Source organism: Papaver somniferum, chromosome 3, assembly GCF_003573695.1.
Source record: "Papaver somniferum cultivar HN1 chromosome 3, ASM357369v1, whole genome shotgun sequence".
NCBI lineage: Eukaryota > Viridiplantae > Streptophyta > Magnoliopsida > Ranunculales > Papaveraceae > Papaver > Papaver somniferum.
In genome coordinates this window covers 59241625-59266366 of record NC_039360.1, presented here as the reverse complement: position 1 = coordinate 59266366, position 24742 = coordinate 59241625, and the positions used below count along the sequence as shown (strand labels likewise).

The 24742-nt window shown below is 36.2% G+C and overlaps 1 protein-coding gene across 5 annotated transcripts; it reads right to left on the bottom strand.

The window, feature by feature from the left end:
- Window positions 1-2380: 2380 nt before the first annotated feature.
- On the bottom strand, window positions 2381-6434 carry LOC113356256 (adenylosuccinate lyase-like). 5 transcript variants are annotated; one of them, XM_026599346.1, is made up of 4 exons: window positions 4680-6434; window positions 3443-3683; window positions 3050-3118; window positions 2381-2760 (listed from the first exon to the last, which is right to left on the bottom strand). In XM_026599346.1, exons 2-4 carry the CDS (start codon window positions 3590-3592, stop codon window positions 2551-2553), a joined length of 429 nt encoding a protein of 142 aa, XP_026455131.1. In that variant the 5' UTR covers window positions 3593-3683; window positions 4680-6434; the 3' UTR covers window positions 2381-2550. The 5 variants fall into 5 exon arrangements, 2 of the variants coding, with proteins under 2 accessions (XP_026455131.1, XP_026455130.1); XR_003362905.1 differs by having other exon boundaries at window positions 2709-2760; window positions 3443-4570; window positions 4680-6433; XR_003362906.1 differs by having other exon boundaries at window positions 2709-2760; window positions 3443-4143; window positions 4680-6433.
- Window positions 6435-24742: the final 18308 nt, after the last annotated feature.

Below are 24742 nucleotides of genomic sequence, written 5' to 3'. Positions count from 1 at the left end.
TTGTTCTATTGCTAGTAGAAGTTATGAGATAAGTCATTGTCGATTAACTCTCTACACAAGTAGAAATTACGAGACCTTACAGAGGGATTCTGTGGAGCAATCGTGTGTGAAGACAACACCATCAAGTAAACCTTGATCTAAGAGTTAAACTACTGGGATCAACCTAAATTCACGAAGCTTAAGGTGTTCAATTGGATTACACCTTGAGTGATCTACTACTTGGTGGTTCGTTGGAAAGAATATGGTAGTCGAGAACTTCCGTATCCAGTGATTGAAGGAGTTTTGGGGATAACACTGATCTAGCTGTTATTCTACGGTTGGTGATGAAAGGTTCATACGAAAGATAGATAAGTATATTAATCCAGTTATCGCTTGGTAACGGCGAAGGATTCCTTGATCATCCCTTTCATCTTATTGTCTTTATATTTATCTTTAAACCAAAACCCCCCTTTGTTATTTACTTTATTTTGCTGATCAAATAACCTATCAATTACACAGCTCTCTGTGGGAACGATCTCTTATTACCGCTATATTACCAGTTAATTAGTGGGAAATATATATATTAATTTGTTGCATTAACGACACGCATCAATATGCATCTCTCTTCGACTTTCTCATAGTGCTCGGTAGAAACAACGTCTTCTTCGGCTTCAACTGTTGATGATAAACTCTCGAACCTCGTAGAACCTTGAAAATTAACTCTTATCCTCAATTTCTTGCTTGAAACTTCTTTTATAGATTTCTACTTCCCTATGGCCTTATTGAACAAAAATCTAACAACAAAATTTAAATATATATATAAATATATATAGGTATACATATTTATTATTTTATTATTTTTTTGTCACAAAATTAATGTTTATATGACCAAGAGAGAAGGACTTTAGCACTTGAATCTTCGCAATTTGTAATGTCTTGGTATCATGAACTTCAACAACTTACATCATTTGATTTTCTTTGCTCTTGTAACTTCTTGTAACTAAGTCTTCAACTTCAACTTTGATTTTGAATTTTGCTTTTCTTTCTATTGTTGCTTATAAACCTTAAACGTCTTCAATTTTCTTCATACATTTTGATGTCGCTTCGCTTGTTGATGATGATAAGTTTCTACTAAGAGAGAGTCGTAATCCAGTAACTAAGATTACATTGTGAGGTTACTTTGTCTTTCTGGAATTTACTTCTGGCCTAATTTTCTTCCCATCATGGATGGTTAAGCCCATCACGATTACCCTCTAAAAGGTAGATTCTCTCTCCTGAGTGTCTATGATTTCTCAATAATGTTTTTTTCTCTAATGTCTCACTAGAATGTTATCCCTAGCAATTCGAATTTCTATCTTTTCGGTGAGAAACAACATGTAAACTTATCTAACCGGATACTATGTGACACTAGAAGTTTCTCTCTTACCCCCAAACTTAAATCTAACATTGTCCTTAATGTTCTAAAGATTAAAAAACATCAACAAGGAGAAACTGTTACCACTTGAAGGAAAGGAAATAGGAAAGATATTATCGTGTCGACGCTTAAGCATAGGATCCCTCCAAAGAAGTGCTAAGTTTAAAGTCTTCAGTCAGATATTGGAAGAATTAGTCACCTCATAGAATCATATAGGAGTAGCCGAAATAATTGTGGGTCATCTGGATCAAAAAGTGTTACCCAAAAGAAGATAAAACTAAAACATACCAAGAAGATATTTGATACACCCTTATTTGTTTTTTTCTTTAAGACAACTACATCTAGTTGTGGTTCGGGTTCAGGCTCTATAAAAGGGTCTAGATAAAAAGTTTTCATCAGTTGGATTTCCTCAAAAGCATGATCCTGAAGATCGAGTTGTAAAGTCTGGAAATATTCAACTAAAAACTTAGAAGCACATAACAATAACCTGAATAATTGGGGATCCTCTAAGTCAATCAAATTTGACTCACACAGCTGACCACAATCAGAGTGGTGGTCTTCCTTAAACTAATGTGTCGATTCTAGTTTCTTAAAGTAATTAGGTTTAGCCTCAAAACTTAATAACTGACACATCTGAAACTCATATGTTCACACAATTGGAAGAAAAGTTTTGGGTGGGAAAAAAACTTCAACCGTGGTATGATAGCCTGAGTTAACCACATCAACCAGAGGATGGATTTCTAACAACTGAACTTTTTTATGGACACAACTAGGTTCATCGTTCAGGAAAAAGTGTATGAAGATAATCTTGTAAAATGGTTGAGGCACAGATATCCAGTCCTAAGTGAGGGGACTTTCTGAGAGTTAAAGGTAAGGCACTAGGAAAGTTATAATCATCCCCAAACTTATTGTTTTCAGTGTCTCTAGATAGACTAGTCACAATCTCCCTAATTTCTAGATGATCAAATTCTTGAAAATGGTTAATTGATTCTTCTAAGTTCATCTTCTATCCAACATATATAATGCATCCGACAGTAATTTCTTCAAAATTTGAGGATAATATTAGGTCTTGCTCATCTCTCATGCTTATATACATTTAACAATGTCTCAACATTAGAGCAAAACTGTAATTAAGTACAAGGCATGAACACCATTCACTACGTCAACAAACTGATTACATCCTTGGCTACATTGGTCGCTTGGCCTATGTAGGCGTGAGGTGTAAGTTCCAAAAGATTAGCTTTTGCGTCTGCGGGTATCTCCAAACCTAAAATGAATTCTCTGATACTAGCTTTAGAGATCCCTTTGTCTCTGGTTAGTTCCTTCAGCTTCTCATAGGGCTCAGGAACACCATATCTTCGCATCACCTGATAAGGAGAAAGACAAATTCATGGAGTTTTAGAAAAATGGTCTAGGCACATAGAAAACTGCAACGACTTGATGTAAACATATAGGATTTGGAAAATGCTTTCAAAAATAAAAAAGAAAAAAAGAGATACTTTCACTTCTTCAATTTGGCCTACTTTTAGGCAAAAATGAAAAGGCGAAAGTATCACTTCTCCTGAAATGGAGGTAGTACAATTAAGTTGCTTCACTGTATTAGTCCCTCTATCTCATAATCTGAAATTCTAACACAAAAAGGTTTGAGATGCTTACAGTCTGTATTGGCTCAGTGAGAACTTCCCAGCATTGATCCACATCTTCTCTTAGGCGAGCTTCATTTACCTAAAAATGGGAACAGGTAAGAACCAAGGAGACATAGAGAAATATACTTACACTTAAAAGTAATAGTCTCTACATGCGGAGAAGATTCACCAATAACCACAAATCCTAAAGTAGGTAGTGATCAGAAACATAGAAATAGAGAACACAGAGAACAATATATAAAAACTATAAGGCAACTGCAGTATCAATATGCAAAATTGCGTTTGATAATGTATATCATACATAATCAGAATGACCATTATTCTTTAAAGTTTAAGATATACAGTTGGTGTACGGACATCTAAAGCAAAGGGACTACCTGAAGAAAATAAAGATCCTCATTACCTGCCAGGGTGAAATAGCCAAATTTGCGCTCAGGTGAGATAATACATCATTGGCCAGTCCATGGTTACCCTTAATGTTCTCGAAATATGTTGGATTCACCTTATGAGGCATAGTAGAAGATCCAACCTCACCAGCCTTTGTAATCTGCATGCAAGGTCAGAAAGGAGGAATACGTAGCCCCATACATCCTTGTTGAAGTCCATCAATATAGCATTGAACTATTTCATTGCATTGAACAGTTCTGCCATATAATCATGAGACTATCAAACACCCTAATTCAGTTGCATAACTATTAGCTTCATCTTCTCCAAACACATACCACATTAAACAACTTACATGAGCATGACATGAACGTGAATCATCAATTGTTACAAGTAAAACAAATCAAATGATGCGAAATTGGTAAAGATAAATACGGCACATGTGATGTTTTGAACAAGAACAAGACCAGAGTATATCAATGAAAGTAAAAAGAATATATCATCAGAAAAGGGGTTAAAACTTAATTCTAGAGCTGTTACAAACTCCTCAGCAACTCGAGCCCAGATTAGCTCGGGGTATGCGACAAGATGCGCGTTGTAATTTCCAGTAGCACCAGCAAACTTTCCCAGAAAAGCAATTTTGGATAGATGATGTCTTTGTTGGCTTAATCTAGCAGCAAAAATTGTCATTTCTTTTCCCAAAGTGGTAGGTGTAGCTGGCTACGAGAAGATCAAATAACAAAACGAATCAAAGTGAAAGCCCCAGTAGTTCCACAATAAGCAGAAGAGTGATATATGAATAACTATATATGGTTTACATTGCGGTTCACATGAACAGTAAGAGAAAGCATAGGACATTGTTCTTTGCCATCTTACACAATGCTCTAATTGAATCATCCATGGCCGGTAACATCACCATATTCAGGGCTCCTTTTAGCATCAATGCATGAGCCAAAATATCAACTCTAGGAAATGTCAAAAATATATAAATCGGTTTAAATGAAAAACTACGTTACCTACAGGTATGTAAGGAATCACAACCCAACAAAGAGAGCTCTTGTAATTACTTCCTAAACATTCAATCGTTATCATGTAGAGAAAGGCAAACCAATATCCATCTATCATGTAAAATTTTATAATCACAAATCTGAAATCCAAAGTAAAAGTTGATCATAAATTAACATTTATTACGACAGGATGGAACCTGAATGACTAGATAACTCAGAGTAAAAATTGAAATAAAATAAAGGAAAGACCTCATTTATCCGGCAGAGCAGATTGACAACAGCTTGGAGTGAAACCTAGAATTGTGTCATCCTTCCGCAATCAAAGTGGTCATGGATGGGCGAAGTCGGAATCTTTAGGGACAGTGATACCTTTGTCTTTCGATTATAGTAGGAAATACGACGACGTGAGCGTATGAAGATGAGATCTTTCCTTCTAAGAGCTTCAATGGAAAAACCTGGAGATACAACATAAGCATAAGGTACTGGGATCTTCTCTTTCGACCATTTGACTTCGCCACATGGTGAATGATAACATATCCATAACGAAGAAGTTTCCTCGTCTGATGTACTCTTTAATATAGCTACTTTCCCATCGACTTCCATCAGCATTGACCACATGTGTTTTGAAGAATCAATGAACTCTTGAACTACAAATTTAGAAATGGGAATATGAATGAACTGTTCCCTTTCAATATCAAATTCAAGAATAGATTCATGTAATCTCTGATAACGACATTGCCAATATATCCTACCATCCATATAGAGAGGACCATCTAGAAAAACAAACTTATCTCCCACAACGAAAGAACGTGGGGTAAACTCCAATTCTCTCCATTCATGTTCACCAATATCCCATATACGATCCCGAACAGTCAAAACCTCCACAACCAGAAAATCATCTTTTGGATCAGGAGGAGCAGATCTTTTCTTCACATATCTTGATATGCATATGACTTTATGACGACTTCCCACAAATTGGTGATCAAATCCTAAAGCGATGGACTCAACTTGGCGCCTAGCTTTTCCTTTCCGAGTGGTGGTAGTTTCAATCCAAGGTGATGCAGCACCAGTGGTAGGATTATACAAGAGAAATGCATCCTTGGTGGTAATACATACCACACCCATGACTACTTGTCTTGGTAATCCATACGGACCTGGACGTTGTAATGCTAATCTCCTAACATCAATTAACCCTGTGTGAGGCGAAGCAGTTGCAAATTTAACAATTCCTTCTCCTCCTGACCCAATGTGGTGCTGGATAGATAATAGTGATCGAATATGACATGTTTCCAATCCTGGTGTACCAAGTAATGAATCTCTCAAATGTGTCCATCCCTCTTGTAGAAGTTTCCGCTCCTCCTCTTCAATCTTTTTACTCCACAGCTTATATATGGGTTTCATATAATTAACCACTTTATCGTTTGAGTCAATAAACATCTCATCTTCTTCATCACGTAACTTTCGGAGCAGTTGGAGCAATTTCAAACCAGTTTCCTCAATCTCTTCAACAATTTTTGTTTTCCACACATCATCATAAACCACTGCTTTTACCTTATTAACATTATCTTTTATTGTTTTGGATTCATCTTCTGCAGACGAAGTTTTAACAGTTGCTTTAACCATTTCAGAGCAAGACCGTGTTCTATCTATTCCAGGGGATAGAAAAACACGACGAATCATCGATAATGCTTGAGGATTCACATAAATATTTTTCGCGATCGCTCTTGCCGCCATCTCTTTCTATCTTAATCACCACCTAACAGAAGAACCCCAAATCTCTTTCTCTCTCTCTCAATAGCAGCCACCAGAAGAACTCCAATCCCCCAATCTCTTTATCTCTTAATCTAACAGAAGAACCCTAACCCCCAAATCTCTCTCTCTCTTAATCGCTAAGGGGAAGAAAAAAAACCTAACTTTCAAATCCCTCTCTCTTTCGTTGGCTAAAGCTTCAAACCCAATCTCTCTCTCTCTTCATCAACATCTCAGGCCTATTCCTATGCCAAATCCAAATCCAAAGCCTTTTTCTAGTACCGGGTCGTCAGTTAGAGAGTAATCTCATAAAGAAACCTGTTTTGAGGCATATTGAGTTTTTTTTTTAGGCATACTGAATGATGTCAAAATAGGGTCACTAAAAAAAAAGCACCACCACCCCTTATCTATCGTTTTTGATAATGACATAATTACCCTTATTTAATTACGGCTAAGGATTATGACTTAATAATTTTAATGATTGGCTAAATTAAGTTGTGAGTGTTATATCAATTGAAAAAAATCTGATTTTTAAGTGTGAGTGGGGTTTTTGAGAGAGAGGAAGAAGAAATGAAAGAAAACTAAGGTTTTTGAGATTTGTGAAATTTTTGTGATTCAAAATGGATGATCTAGGAGAAGCCTAATCTCGTAAAGAAAATATATTAGCTTCGATTCTCCAAAAAATTGAATTTTTACAAACTTTTTCGAAGTTCTGTACTGGGTTCGGCTGGACAATAAAAGCCGAACTTGTAAACAGGGAAGAACAGTTCGGCTAGTTCGATCGCTTTCATTGGATAGCCGAACCCATTGTTATTGTGATTTTTTTTCAAGTTACATGGTTATGTTCGGATCAAACTGTTACAACCGAACATTACACTACAAATTCAATTTTTACTTAAGTCCAAAGTTCGGCTCTAAGTGTACACTATCGAATTAGCCGAACCATACATAAATGCTACGTACCAGTTACAGAAATATAAAACGAACACATAAAGCCATGCTGATGGTATTTACACATGTCCATTTACATTCAGGAACAAATTTTTTACAGAAGGATGGATAAAGCTGCCTTAGCCTTACTTCTCCGATCTCCGTACCTTAGAGGTAGGTGGTGTCCACATAAATGGCTCTAAATAACACTATAAATGGCCACATGTTGGTAAAATACTAAGCTGACCTTTCCACATCCATACACTGATATACAACATTTAAATAAGCATATCTTACTGTTTCCATTCATTCTATCCTTACAGCATTTTTCTATCATTACATATCACAATCTTGTTTGTAGCTATATTTTATTAAGAAGTAGCAACTATGGTAGACTGCATGTCAACCGAGTACACCAAACTAATGGTCAAACTAGTACACCAAACTACTATTCTAATCTTATCAGCCTCTACGTCAATTTTATACCGGAGAAGCTCTATTGACAACCATAGTTCGGCTTAAAATAAAGTGCAATCGAATGAGACGAACTTCAAAATACTCTAAGTTCGTCTCAAAATGGCAACCAAAATTTGGGACGAACTGTTCTGCCACAAAGCAAAAAAGAAAGAACAAACCTAGGTTCGTCCTATTTTGTCGCAAATATTTGTGCCGAATCCAATTCTGAAAACCCTAATTTCAACTAAGAAATCCTATTCTATCGATCAAACAGATTAAAATCGAACGATTAATCAGTTTATGGAGAGGGTTCGGCGTAGAAATGAAGAAGAAGGAATGAAGAAGAAAGAATGTGAAGAAGAGAGAATGAAGACCGGTTTAGTTTTTGTCTAGTTTTTAATTTGGTCAAAGGTTATTTCAGTAATCTACCTAAATTTTAATTTAAGTTTTTAATTAAATTAAAGGTTATTTATATAATTTAATCTAATTAAAGGGTAGCTTAGTAATTTTGGGGCAATAGACAAACACCCCTTATAAAGATACCCTAGATGGTATCATCATTTGGTATGCCTCAAAAAAAACTTAGTATGCCTCAAAACAGGTTTCCTCATAAATGTACGACATACTAACATGTTTGGTATCTGGATATCCCATCCTAGGTTGGGTTATTCAGTAAAAAATTGTTAAAATGTGTTTGTCTCACTGCAATTCCAATCCTGGATAAGGATTACTAAACCTTCCTTGATTTTAGGAAGCTAAAAAAGTGAGGTTAAGGTATTCTTCCAAATACCTGGGATACATGTATCCTCACCTGGGTTAGACAGTTATTTTCCTTTAAAATAAGTATTTGGCTTAGAAATAATTATTTATATTAACCTATTTCTGTAGTCAAACAAACACAAATTAACCTAGCCCAAGATATGATAGAATTTTAGACAAACACCATTAAAACTAACCATTAACAAGGTTATCATAAATTAAATTAAGATAAATTTTTCAGGATATGTTATCCCGTTTCCAAGCTCCCAACAAGATCCTTAATCTAACAGAAGAATCCTAACCCCCAAATCGCTCTTTCTCTTAATCGCTAAGGGGAAGAAAAAAACCTAACTTTCAAATCCCTTTCTCTTTCGATGGCTAAAGCTTCAAACCCAATCTCTCTCCCTTCATCAACATCTCACGCCTATTACTATGCCAAATCCAAATCCAAATCCAAAGCCTTTTTCTAGTACCGGGTCGTCAGTTAGAGAGTAATCTCATAAATGTATGACATATGTTATTCCTATGCATCTTGTCGAAAAGGTTCTATGGTAAATTTGATTAAATACTCGCTCTGTTTCTAAAAAATAAGTTTGTTTGGTTTTCACAGAAATTAAGGAAACTAATCATTGTAACCACTTTTTCATGTTTTTTCCTAGTCTATCATTTGATTCCCACTCATCTTACTATAATAAAGAAAAAACCCCTTTTTGGTGAAGCCTTATTTTTGGTGTCCACCTAATATTACTAATATGACCTTAAATATCAACCACTACTATGCATATGTATTCAAGGGTGAAAATGTATATTGCATTAATGTTTGTATATTCACAGGAATGCCATTGTTTTAAAAATAAGTCAAAAATTTTAAAATTTAGATATCTTCCAAAATACACATCGGATTTTTACAAAACTAGTATATTTGGAAAGCTCTTTGAATTACCTACGTAATGAGTACAAACAAGAATATTAAATTTTTATTTTAAGAATTTTTTCTTAATCATCATCGAATTTGGTGTTGTTTAAAGAATCAAATTCAAGCATGTGCATTGCACATGTGGTCTTGCTCGTAGGATCAGAATCTCGCAGTAATAATGCCTCAGCGAAATTATTAACAACACAACACAACAGTGCCGCAGAACAACTTCAGAAACGAAATAATAAACGACGTCAGCTAAATCATGAGAAAAATGTGATGGTCCTGCGAAAATTAGGGAGTTTGCGAGATTAACATTTGTAAGGTTGCGAGAATGTCGCAAGCCATATCCGAAAATAAAGGACAGATTAGCTGTCATCCACTATGTAATTTCCTATAAATAGTCGTTCAGTTGTAAAGGAAAAGAGAGAGATCTTTTTTGAGTGAGAAGCAAGTGAATAGGAGAGAGAAAATCTAGAGCAGTGGTTATTCTTGATTCCTTTATCTTTTCTTGTAAGATTGTTCAAAGATTCACCAATAAAATTAAGATTGTTAATCCAAAAATGAGTTGAATGTTAATGAAATCTTGTGAGGGGTGTAGTGTAGGATTTCCTGCAACTACATAATGGCGCTAGAAACAGGGAGGATGAAGGTTGAAAGTTGAAGATTGTTGTTGAGATTGTTCAAATCAAGAAGGTGATTAAACAAATCAGTGAACCAGTTAAAATAAAAATGATTAGAGTCAATGAAGATGACAAAAGATTGGAGTGTAATATGATAACAAAAACAATGGTTAATGAATTCCATGAAAACATCAAAGGAAGGATACATAAACGAGATTTTGAAGGAAGGAAGGTTATGGCGGTAGAAAAGACATCACCCTTGAAAGATTGGGAAAAGCAAAAAATCACATTCATGGCAGCAGAAATACTAAAAGAAAATTTGAACCACACATCTCCATTGGTTATTACAGTACCTATTACACGAAAAGAGAAGGGCACAACAACAAAATCCACTGAAGAATGGATATTGAACAGAACTTTAGTCGATACAGGGAGTTCAGTGGATATAATATTTTATCATGCGTTCAAAGGAATGGGATTCAAAGATGAAGAAATTGTTCAACATATCTTGTTCATGGATTTGGAAAATCCACAACAAAACCTAAAGGAGAAATAGTGGTGCGAATTCCACTAGGAGAGATCGAAACACAAGTGACACTATGCATAGTGGATATGGAATCACCATATAACATGCTATTGGGGAGGCCATGGATACACACAATTAAAGTTGTAGCATCAACATTGCATCAATGCATCAAGTTCCCCATGCCAAATGGAGTAGGTGAGATTAGAGGAGGTATTGACAATGCGAAATTATGTTATCAAATTGAAGTAAAGCATTATGAAGGACGAGCAAAAAGGCGACAATTTCGCAGAAAAATAGCAAAGGAGGCAAAGAAAGAAGAAGAATTTAGAGTGTACATGATAAGCAAAAGAAGGTAAAGGAATACCCAGCGAAATTTCGGAGGAAGGAGATGGACCTGCGAAGATGATAAAGAGCCAACACCAATGGGAGAACCCAAGGCCAGTTACACTGCGAACCAACAAAAGAAGTAAATGTTGGACTATAGAAGAACCCTAATATTGAGATTGGAACCAAGATGGATGCAGAAGAAGAAGAAAGAACTGTCAATCTTTTGCGGGAATATAAAGATATTTTCGCGGGAGCATGGATGAGATACCTGGAATAGATCCGTCAATTGCATGTCATAAGTTGGAGATTAACAAGAATGTGAGACCATTTAAACAGAGAATAAGAAAAATCGCAACAACCTACCATCCCAAATAGAAGAAGAATTACAGAAAATGCTTGAGGGGGAATTATAAGAGAAGCTAAATACCCAGAGTGGATAGCAAACATGGTTGTTCCAAAGAAAAAAAAGGGATAAGAATTTGCATAGATTTCACTGATTTAAACAAGGCTTGCCCTAAAGATAGTTTTCCATTGCCGGATATTCCTCAAATGGTTGAATCAGCAGCGGGAAATGATAGAGTGTCTTCTTTAGATGGGTACAAAGGTTATAACCAAATCCCTCTCGCTGAAGAAGATCAAGAGCATACTGCTTTTTTCGCTCCAAGAGGTTTATACTGTTATACAAAATGCCGTTTGGTTTGCGAAATGCAGGAGCAACGTATCAAAGAATGGTAGAGAAGGTGTTCGCGAAATGGATACACAAAACATTAGAGTGTACGTGGATGACATGTTAGTAAGAGTAAAGAAGCCAAAGATCATGTACAAGATTTGAGGGAGATTTTTGAACAATGCGGCATTATAAATTAAACTGAACCTGAAAAATGCATTTTGGGGTTGCATCGGGAAAATTTTAGGCTACATTGTATCAAAAGAAGGAATACAAGTTGATCCAGAAAAGGTACAAGCAGTTCGTGACATGCCAACACCAGCAACTAAAGGATGTACAAAAATTGAACGGACTTTTAGCTTCGCTAGGAAGATTCATTTCGCGATCATCAGACAAATGTAAATATTTTTTCAATACTCAAGAAGGGTGCGAAATTCAAATGGACTGATGAATGTGAAAAAGCTTTTCAAGGGATCAAAGAACACTTATGAATACATCTATTTTACAAAAGGCAGAACCAGGAGAAGAACTATTGATCTATCTTGCGACAACATCACATGCTTTAAGCGCTGTGTTATTGCGAACGGAAGGAGTGGAAACCCATTTTTACATCAGCAAAACATTTAATGCTGCAGAGAGGAATTATTCAAAGATTGAGAAGCTAATTTAGATTAGTATACGCATTTTAAACTTCGCATATATTTTCAAGCACACAAATAAGGTGCTAACAAAAGTACCAATTGAATCAGTGATGAAGAATTCAAAAAGATCAGGTAGGGTGGAGAGATGGAATGCACAAGTAGGACATTTCGAAATCAAATATGAAATATTATCTTCACCAAAATCACAAGTTGTCGCAGATTTCTTAGCAGAATTTCCTTTAGAAGATGATGAAGCGGTGGAAGAGATGATGGATATAGAAGAAGAACATGGAGATCCAAAAGACTTATTAACAGAACCAAATAGATGGGAGATATTGGTAGATGGATCATCAAATGGGAAGGCAATGGGGTTGGAATTGTTTTAATTTCGCCAGAAGGAACGAAGATGGCTTTTTCATTCAGATTGGAATTCGCATCCACTAATAACGAAACGGAATATGAAGCTGTGATACATGCCTTAAAGTTCGCAATAGAAATGAAACTAGAAAATGCCAGGATCACTAGTGATTCGCAGCTAGTTATTCGCCAAATAAAGGGAGAGTACACTACAAATGAACCATCCTTGAAGAAATACAAGAAGCTCGTTGAAGAATTGTCAGCGAAAATCCCAAAGATAAAATGGAGGCACATTTCAAGGAAGGATAACAGACTCGCAGACGCTTTTGCTTTCATCTCAAGCATGATGACAGATCCAACTGCGAGATGCATAAAAATACAGACACTTCTGTCACCATCAATCAATAAAGAAGAAGTGAACGTGAAGATAATAGACGGTGGAGAAGAAGAACAAACGAACAATATCGCAGATTGGAGAACATAACTTCATGCATATTTGGCGAAAGGAGAAACACCAAGAAATAGATTGGAAGCACACAAGTTAAAAAGCCGCGCAACAAATTATGAATTAAGAGATGGGCTGCTATACCGAAAATCCTTTAATGGACCATCACTCAGATGTTTGACACGAGAAGAAGGAGAAAAGTGCTAAAAATGTTACATAGTGGGATGCTGGCAATCATAGCGGGGGAAGATCTTTGGCACATAGAGCAAAAATGCAAGGCTATTACTGGCCATACATGCACGAAGATGCAAAACAAATATCAAGACGTTGCGAAGATTGTCAGCGGCACGGAAAGAAAATACATGCACCTGGAGCACCATTGTCATCTTCAACCAGTGTATGGCCTTTTGGAAAGTGGGGCTTAGATATTGTGGGGCCATTTTTACCAGGATCTGGACAAAGAAGATACTTAATAGTCGCAACAGATTATTTCACAAAATGGACAGAAGTAAAGGCAGTACAACATATTCGCGACAAAGATATCTTTACATTCATATTCGAAAATATCATTTGCAGATTCGGAATTCCCTGCAGTTGGTATCTGATAATGGGAAACAGTTTGAAGGACAGAACATAGAAATGTTACTTAATGCATTTAAATAAAATGTGGAAAGTCTACTCCTTGTATCCACAAGCTAATGGGCAGGCAGAGGCAACAAACAAAACAATTGCAGATATATTAAAGAAGAAATTAGAAGGACATCATAGAGCATGGTGCGAACAAGTACATAATGCAGTATGGGCTTATAACAACTAGGAAGAAGCTACTGGAATGTCACCTTTTTGTTTAACATACGGAGTTGAAGCGGTGTTACCAACAGAAGTTGTTATTCCGACAACAAAGAGAGAAGCTTGGGAGAAAAATCTTAGTGCGGGTTTGATCTTAAGCAAACTTGATGAATTAGAAGAAAAAAGAGAAAGAGCTTTACAACATATGGAGAATTATCAGCGAAGATTAGCCCGAGAATATAATAAACGTGTCAAAGTACGCGAATTCAACCAGGAGATTTAGTTCTGCGAGAGACACCAATATATCAGCGAGAAAATGGTGGAAAGTTAGCGAAAAAATGGGATGGACCTTACATCATTAAGGAGATAGTTGGGACAGAGCTTATAAATTAATGGATCCAGAAGGTAGAGATGTTGGTCATAGACTTGACAGACCATGGAACAGATTGTACTTAAAAGATATTATCCATAAGAAGCTTTGAGAAGTTATGGATTCTGAAAGAATAGTTGCGAGATTATTCATATCAAAACAAGATCATGATGTGCGAAACTTTCGCAGAGATAATCATAGAACAATGACATAAAAGAAAGGGGCGAACCTTTATGGCGTACACCCTAGTTCGCGAATAAAATTTCGCAAGAGGCAAATGTAAGACCTAAAGTACGTCATATAAGGGGGTACCTGTTGCATGGCTCAGGGAAAGGCTACACCGCCACCGGAACCTGAGTCATGGAGATTTGGGGTCAATAAAGCCCATCCGGGAGAGGCACCTTGGATTCTCAGCTTAAGCATATGACTTAGGTTGGGCGACTAAGGTAATAAGGACTCTCCCAAGGAGTGCAGAATCTGACAAGGCAGGTACACGGTTGAGTCAAGAGTGCCAGGGGCGTGGAGCGTACCTTGCCATTCTTGACAAGTCTTGGCTTATACTGCACTCGGCCCGAAGAAAACCCCACTTAGGGTGCAGTCTCGTAACCATAAACCCTATAGGTAAAAGGGATAAGAGGCTGCGAAAACAACTGGTTGTTGTTAAGACCGGATGGGAGGAGCAACCTTGTATGGTAGAGTACGCCTCCTTGAAGGGGCAACCAGGGGGATAAGGGCGGCACCCTCCATTAGGGAGCTGATAAGTGTCTTAAGACGCAAATGTCATGAGGCTTTTTACTCGCAAGGGTATTAAGGCTTGTCATATTTGTGCGAAATCCTGAAGAGGCAATAATACTAAAGAGAGAGATAAGACGAGATCAATGGGTTTTCGCATGAAAGTGCAAAGACGTCCTGCGGTTTCATCGCACGACGACAATGTCATGGGGCTTTATTTTCGCAAGAATATTTAGGCCTGTCATATTGTCGCAACAATCCTGAAGAGGCAATAATACAAAAGAAAAAGTTAAGGCAAGATCAATGGGTTTTTGCATGAAAATGCAAGGACGTCCTGCGATTTTGTCGCAATGACAAGAGGTGGCATAATAAGACCTTTAATTAGGAAGGAAAAATAAGACCACGTGACAAAAAAAAATACTTATAAGTATTCATAACAGATCATTTCTCGCAAGAAAGATAATGAGAGGCAAGTATGGGAATCAGTAAACAAGAGGCATTATCTTTCTCGCCAGCAAAATGCTAAAAGAGAAAATTAATTCCAAAGTTGGTTGAAGAATATTATTCGAAAGAAATAATAAAGATGAAACAGTTCAAGAAGATAGAACTAGATAAGAAGCTCATGCTTCAGTATTAATTCCAGTAGAAGGAGACAATGGACGCTCTTCGCCAATGTTCTCATTATCGCCAACTTTTTCTTCATTTCGATTCTGATCTTCACCAACAATAATTCCTTTGAGACGGATTATTTTTCGCCGCCATCTTGATTATCGCCAGCAATTACTTCTTTAGAAGAGATTTCTTTTTCGTTTCCATCTTGATTAGCACCAGCAGTTGCTTCCTTAGAAGGGATCTCTTCTCTGTCTTCCAAAAGACTATTCTCTTCACCACTTTCATAATCATAATCACTGTCAGCAGTACGAGGAATTTCATCATCATCTACTTCCAAAGGTTCGATTGATGTAGGAGGAAGAGATTTTGACAATAAAATATCATTCACAAGAACTTCAGCTCGGTGATGAACTTGACGAAGAAGTGCTCTCTGATGATTCCTATCTTGAATATCCTTAAAGTAAGCAAGATAATCAAGTCTTCTTTCTTCTCGGTCGCGAGAACCAGTAAGGACAGAGACGAGCAATGCACTTTCTTTGCGAATTTTGGCATATTTAGCCTCCAAAACAGAAATGGAGGAATGAAGATTTTTCTCAGACTCTGCGAAAAGTAGAATACAAAATTTCAATAAGATGAAGATCTCAAAAAGATATGACAAAGAAAAGATAGTTGAGACAGTCAAACTGTTACGACTACCTTCCTTTTGCGAAACAAGGTGTTGAATCAAGGTCAGACAACTATTCTCCCCCCGGTCCATCGCATCATCAAATTTATCACCAACTAAACCTTTAAGTCGAGACTGAAGATTTTTCTCTTTAGAAATAAGAAAGGCATTTTTCTTCGCAAGTGAAGAATAAGATTCTTCTAATTTGGAATATTGTTCTTTAAGTTGGTTCGCCTTTACACTTAAAGATATTCTACCTTGAATGAGTGTATCTCTTTCAACGATAGATGACTCTGTTACTTCTTTAAGTTCATTTCTCAAAGAGCGAAGAGATTGTTCTTGGTCATCACATACTTTATGAAGGATGCTAAGTTGTTGCGAAGATATCGCCATCTTGTTTAAACAATTCGCTTCTCTTGAGATAGAGTTTTATTATCATCTGATAAAGATTCCATCCCTAAATTAGCTTTAGTTAAAGAATTAGAGAGGCGAGATATTTCATTACTTAATAAATTTTTTCTCTGGACTAATTGAGTATTTTCATTGGTAAGATCATTTATATGATCAACAGAGTATGAATAGAGGTTATCTAATTGGTTATATTGATCCGTCAAAATATCTTTATCAACACGGGCTTCTTCAACAGCAGATTCAAATTGATATCTCTCCATTATTCGTTTCTGGTTTAAGGCTTAACATGCGAAAAAGGGATTTCAAGGACAATTAAATATGGAAAGGATAAAATCATTAGAAAGGCAAATTGAAGACACAGATAAGGAAATCATACCTCTCAGTTCATCATTCTTCTTGCGAAGATTGTCGCGATCCAGCGAAACATTCTGTAGCTTTTGATTTTCGAGACGAAGAGAATTACACTCTTTTTCCAAAGCTGTTTGCGAAGCAGCTCTGTCAGAGCCAAAATACTTACTCAGAATTTCGCAAACACCAGACTTGACAGGATCAATGGGAGACTTCTTGCCATCATCCAGGACCTCAGACAAAACTTTGAAAGAAATATCTATTCCTTCCACAGTTTCTTTCGAAAAAAGAAGAGGCTCATGTAGAGAACTGACAATGATAGAAGGTTGGGAAACATTATCAATAGGAGGAGAAGAAGTTTCATTTACAGAAGGATTAATAAGGGGGGTTTCAATCATTGAAAGGTCAGTTGAAGAGATGAAATCTGAGGCAACCTTTTCGCGAATTGGAGATAATAGTTTAACTTGCGAAGATGTCGCAGGAGATTTTGAAGGGATAAGTAAGTGGAATGGAACATAGGTTTCAACGGTTTTGAGGTGGCGAGATTTCTTGAGAGGATTGTTGGCATCCTTATCACCCTACGAATCACAATCCAGATAAGAAACATAGGCAACAATATTGTTATTAGAAAAGAATAATGTTTATTACTACCTTATGATTCACAGACTTTCTTTTATTTACAACAATCTTATGCTGAGATTTGGGAATATTAGGGTTCTGAACCGTAAATTTGGTGTTAGAGGCGTTTTTGCTGAAATAACAACAGTATGGGAATCACATAAACAACATCAAATAAGGCAGTAAGCAAGATCAATTTCAACAAAACGCATAAGAACGAAAAAAGAAAACTAACCTCGATGAATCCATGGAAAACACCAGCAGGAAGATTAATTCGTAAAAATTAAAAAGGAAGAAAGTTACAAACAATGAAGATCTACAGAGGGAACAATATGAAGATGAAGAAGAAATTAAAAAGATTAAAAGAAGAAGAAAGAAGAAAAAGTCGCAATGGAAGAACTTACGGAAGAACAATAGAGTTGCAGAGATGAGAGAGTAAAAAAGAGAAGAGAAAATAAAAATAAAATGGAAAGAAGAGTAAGAAGAATATATAGAGATGATTTTTTTTACTCGAAGAGATAAATACTATTAATGCAAAAAGACGTGAGCGGTTGAAAAGCATCGGTTACAGAAGACATGTCAGGAAATAGATGGAAGAAAGGATACGTGTGATAAATGCAGAATATGAAGAGATGGGCAGCTGCGACATTTCTCACATCGTTCTCTACTTCGCAGAGAAGATATGAGAAGAGGCAAGATGTAGGATCAGAATCTCGCAGCAATAATGTCTCAGCGAAATTATTTACAACACAACACAACAGTGTCGCAGAACAACTTCAGAAACGAAATAATAAACGACGTCAGCTAAATCATGAGAAAAATGTGATGGTCCTGCAAAAATTAGGGGGTTTGCGAGATTAACATTTGTAAGGTTGCGAGAATGTCGCAAGCCATATCCGAAAATAAAGGACAAATTAGTTGTCATCCACTATGTAATTTCCTATAAATAGCCGTTTAGTTGTAAAGGAAAAGAGAGAGATCTTTTTTGAGTGAGAAGCAAGTAAATAGGAGAGAGGAAATCTAGAGCAGTGGTTATTCTTGATTCCTTTATCTTTTCTTGTAAGATTGTTCAAAGATTCACCAATAAAATTAAGATTGCTAATCCAAAAATGAGTTGAATGTTAATGAAATCTTGTGAGGGGTGTAGTGTAGGATTTCCTGCAACTACATTGCTAGTTTGATATTAGAGAAAGGGGAGAGAGAAGTGGTCCCCTACTCCCCTTTTAGTATTAAGAGAGAAAATGGAGAGAGAAGTGGTCCCTCTATGGACATACTAGTAAAATTATAATATTTGACTTTTCACATATGAAAACAAGCCCATCATTAAGATGGTATATATGCTTAGCCCAAAATTTAAAATCAACGGTTAATATTAATAAAAAAAATATATTTGTGTTTGCGTGGTGGGGTATTTATAAGAACGCGAAATTGGGGGATAAAAAAACTAATTGGGGGATATAAATTACTTCCCCCAACCCATGGTGTGTGCTAAGGGGTGATTTTTGGGTATGAAAATACTAAAATACCCTTTGCTCAAAATAAAAATCAAAAAACAAAATCATATCCCCCATTTATCCCATTCCCTTTCAAATTAAAGTTTTCCCCACTCCCTTTCAAACTATAAATTTTTCCCACTCCCTTTCAACTTCTCTTCCCTTTTAAATTTTCCCCATTTTCCCACTCCCTTGAAAACAATTTTTTTTATCATTCGGAAGTGATGAGGACCATGCCAGTAGTGATGAATACCATGCCGGTATTGATGAAGACCATGCTGGAAGTGATGAAGACATGCTGGAAGTGATGAAGACCAATGCCGGCATAGATGAAGACCATGCCGGTAGTGATGAAGACCATGCCAGCATAGATGAAGAGCATGCCGGTAGTGATGAAGACCATGTCGGAAATAAAAAAAAAAATTACATCGTCGGAAGTGATGAATATCATGCCGGAATTGATGAAGACCATGCCGGAAAACGGTGCCGACATACTTGGTAACTAACGTTAAATGTCGGAACTGAGTGCCGGCATGCTCGATAGAAATATATCAGTGCCGGTAGTCAAGTGAAAAAAATTTGAAGTTTCCTGGATACTTTTCATCATGTGCCGGCATAGAAATTTAAGTAACATACTATGCCGGCATAGGTACCGGCATGCTCGCGAATTAACTGATTGTGCCGGAACTGGCTACGCCCCCCCGGATAGTGGCAAACATTTATGAAAATTTCCAACAAATGCCGGCATGGTTTTTTCGGTTGAATACAATGCCGGCACCGAGCTATTTCAGCTGCAACAATGGTGGATTCAAAGAAAAAAATTAAATTTTCAACCTCTTAGCAACAATTCTCTCTTCACAATCGTCCTCCACTTTCACCAAAAAAAGTTGCCTCTCAATTTTTTTTTCCATCTTTCTACTCTCATCTCATTCACCCAAATACAAATACAAATACACACTAATCATTTAAAAAATACTTTTTCGATTTTCCCACAAAATTTTAGTCATTATCAAAACTAATTAGATTAGAACTATCAAATTAGCCGGGGCTTACAGCCCCGGACGTTGCCTCTTAAGCATATCCTATTGTTTTGTTGGACGTGTCAAATTAGCGGGGACTTACAACCCCGGACGTGGCCCATTAAGCATGCCCTGATTTGTTGGCCATGTCAAATTATCCGAGGCTTACAGTCCCATCCGTAGCCGCTTAAACATGCCCTAATATTTCATTGTTCACATAAAATTAGGCGGGACTTATCATCGCTGACGTGGCCTTTTAAACATTCTCATATCCACTTACCAGCTTGCTCACTCACCTGGTTACTATTGAGAGGCTAATGCCAAGAATGCATCGTCACCTAATCTTTAGATAGCCCAAGGTGTATCTTTCCTTTCCCTGAATTATATGAACTGTTGGTGATCTACGTATCATTTAAAATAAATGGTGTTAATTGAAATAATTTGTCTAAGGAGTTACCATCAAATTTGCATACCATTCAAAATGTATTTGACGAATTTTGGAGTATTATATGCCCTCGTATAACAATTTCGTAGTAGTTTAATGAATTTCATGCTTCAAGAAAAAACATCAAATTTGCAACTTTAGTCAGTCCACCATCCTCCATAGCTAATAAAATTCCAATAGAAGATGAAAACCCATCTTTTAATAACAGCGATATCATCCTTTTCCATCGATAATATCAACTCAAATCAATAACTAAATGCAAAACTCGTTCCATCGATAACCGATCATCAGGAAACCAATTAAAAGCTAAGTTATGCTTCTGTTGTCAAGGCTAAAGTTTCTTATATAGACGGTTGATAAAGGTTCCATAAATTTGATTACCCAGAATTTTTTATATTAGGCAAAGCTGGATAATTTTGGTATTTGTCCTATAAAGGAAATCCAGTTGGTATTTGTCCGCAAGTAACAGACGGAGTTGTATTAGAATCGTTTTTCTTTTGTTTTTTTTTCCGTTTAGAATTTTAAGTCTGGCTAAATCAGGAAACTCAGCGATCCGACGGCCGACCATGTACTTTTATATAAAACATATAACCGAGTGATCCGGACCGCCGGATGACGAAATCGATGGTCGCATTTGTGAGGCTACACACAGGGCACTTATTTTTATAATATAAATTTGACATATATGCATATATGTTTTGCACTCTGGCATACCCATAGTACAAACAACACTGTCCAGAAAAACAGTGGGAGAATGATAACATTTGTTTTGTTTATCATATTAACTGTTTAGCGATGTTTATGTTATTTAAGGAACGAAATATCAATGGGAGATCAGTACAAAATGTCCCTTTCGAGACAGCTTGTAATAAGCACATAACAAGTCTCTTCGCAGACACTGCTCTTTTGGGCACAGATAAAGATCTCTTCGAAGAACAAGGTTTCTTTTGAGATACAAATGAAGATCTTTTAGAAGATCAAGTCTCGAGTGATACACATAAATGTCTTGTCGGATATATTTTAATTGAGCCAATTGTTCTCCTCGGAGATGTATCTTTTAGGAGATGTTAAATGTCTTGACAGACATACCTCAATTGAGACAGATGAATCTCTTCGGAGATGTTAATTGTATCGACAACCATATCTCAATTGAGTTAGATGAATCTCTTAGAGATGTCGGAGATGTTAAATGCCTTGTTGGACATATCTCATTTGAGCCATATGTATGCTAGTTATATGTTTCGAAGGAAACATGTCTGTTCATTGGGACAGTAGTATACTTGTCTCAACCCAAGCTTATCTCGAGATCATTAAGGAAATCATATTGATTGCAGTAAGAGTATAAAGTTGCACTGAGAGTATATAAAGATTGACTTAAGATTAAGTTTTTTGGTTTGGAAAAATAAAGGCTGACATAGTTGGCATAAGGTTAGCCGTTTAAAGCATGTGCATAAAGTTTAAAGTGCAGTTTACTTGAGTATAAATGGCATGTTTAACTTTCTGATTATATAAATGGTGTATGCATCTCTTAAATGGTATATAGATGAAAAGACGAAGGTATCCAAATACACCACAATATTTAAATTATCCACCTATAAGTCCCCTTACCGAAAGTGATTGTCTATGGACAAAGTCGAGACAACACTAAAAATTGGTATTCACATTTTGTGTGATCGTCTATGGATACGAGATCGAGACAATACAACAATCAAAGTGTGATTGCTTGATAATAGGTTCGGACTTAACCAAACTCTATAGGATCACTATCAAGTAATACGAAGTTAACGTTTGTCTAATTTACTTTAAGTTATAATAACAACAATTATAATTGCGGAAATGAAAAGTAAATGATACAACAAGATTTTGTTAACGAGGAAACCGCAAATGCAGAAAAACCCCGGGACCTAGTCCAGAATTGAATACTCTCATAATTAAGCCGCTATAAAAAATCTAAACCAAAACTTCGTATAGTTGAGACCAAGCAACTAAAACTAGTATACTTAGTTTCTTCAGTATCCCTGCGCTTCCGACATTCAATAAGTGCACGTACTGGAACAATTCCTTTAGATCGTATTCCAAACAGTAAAGGAACAAAAAATCTGTTTGGTAACAACTCTATTGATTCTTACAGATGAAGATATCTCAAGTCATATGCAAAAGCTCTTCCATTTAAGCTAATAAACTTCTTTTCCTGGTTAGATCAATCTATCCAACAACTACCGAAGTAGCATATTTTAGATTTGCAATCAATCAATATAGAATCGAAGAAGAAACTATAAGGTGATTCTGATCTTACACAACTAATCAATCGAATAAATCCGATTCTAGTTGGATCCCAGCCTATCAAGGTTTGTGCACACCCAAAGATATAGAAACCAAATAAGAAATCTTGTTTGTCTTTAAATCTTCTTTAATCTTCAATAAACACCTGCAAAACACCACTTGAATCTCTTGTGATCAATCACACACAAAACGAAGTCTGTTAATAATGGATTATCACAAGACGTCTTTAGATCTACAAACAGTTCTAAAGATCCCATCGACACTTCGATCTAGTTTGAGTGAATCTTATATCAGAAGAGAAGATTCTCAAGAATAAAAAAACTAGGTGCAATCAAAGTTCAACAACCGTTAGTAAATCAAATTAACCGAAAACTAAAATAAACTGCAATTATCTAGTTTCCCACCAATGATACTCGTAAAGCTTCTTGATCCCATGTAAGTCTTTAAACGAGCGGTCGTAAGAGATTTTTCCTAATTAGGGTACTTTCGTCTTCGGATAGACGACTCCACCAGAAACAACAAAACGATGAGGTTTGCCTGGCTCTTAGGATAGTTTGCTGGAAATGCAAACTTGGGTATTTATAGACCAAGGATGTTTGGACACCAAGGAATTTACAAAACCGAATATTCTCAAGATATGCAATAAATGCTCAAATAAGTTTTCATAATTCCTGGAAATTCTTTGTCCAATATTTCCGAAATTTTTCAATAGAAAATCTCCAATTAGTAAATGCACATTACTAATTTTTATTCTCTAGAGATATGCATTTAATTTCTGGTAATTAAAGCATATAAAACTAACAACCTTAATTAAAAGATTCTTAATTTATTTCGGACCGGGATCTCCTTGAGTTATCAAGGAATATCTTTGAACAATAAAAGATAAGAGTTAATGTTCATGTTCAAATTATGTTAACATCTTTTCTTTGTAAATCCTCTTTCATATTTACAATCTTGGAATTGATTATACCACACTTCCAAACAAGTTTAAAATTGGTTCATCTGCATTTTAGGAAAACTATGTGATTGATCAAATATCAAATCACTAACATGGGTTCACGTTACTACCAAACACAAGGATCGGTTCTACCTCAATATGGTTTGCTTGTGATCGAACACACAAGTTACTAGGACCAGTTACATCAGTTACCAGGATCGGTTACGTCAATTACCAGGAACAGTTACCATATACTCATGGTATTACTTGTGATCGATTACACCAATTACCAGGATCGGTTACACCAATTACTAAGACCCGTTACACCAATTACAAGGATCTCTTACACAATTATTTTGTGATCGGTCACACCAATTACTAGGATCGGTCACACCAATTACAAATATCGATCATACCATCTCAGGTGATTACCTAGGATCGGTTACACTAATTAAATCATATCAAATCATAATTCAGGCACTATGATTGGTTATACCAAGATACATAAAAATTTATGATCGGTTCTACTAACTCACAAATTTTGGTAATCCAAAGATATGCAATGAATAATGATACCAATAAGCCTAGCGATTTCCCTTTCGAATCATAAAACAAGTTCATGAATGTACTTTCTTTAAATAAATGTAAATATTGTTTCCTAGGATGAAATATTCACCTTTACCCATGCACATAATCACAGTATGTTAGAGCATTTCCCGGTCGAACTCGCAAGTGTTGCTATCTCAAGCTTGTTTTTAAAGTTTAGTTGTCAAAACTATATGTTTTGGTTTCTAGTCTACTATAGCTAAGTATCATACTAGGATAGTGTAGATGAGATCTAGACTCCACGACGTTCATCATATGAAGACAAAAAACTACTCAAGGAACTGGTGAAACTTCATTGACTAAAAGTGCTAGAGCACTGCTCGGTCGAACTCGCAACCGTTGTTATCTCAAGCTTGTTTGTCAAATTTAGTTTTCAAAACTATATGTCTTGATTTCTAGCCTACTTATAGCTAAGTCTCGGACTAGGATAGTTAAGTGTAGTTGAGCTCCAGACTCCACGTCGATCATCTTACGAAGACGAAGAACTAATCAAGGAACCAGTGGAACTTCATCCGACTAAAAGGTATATGGAGAATTGAACTTATATATTACTCAAAAGTCTATATACTCTATCTCTTCCTTAAGACAA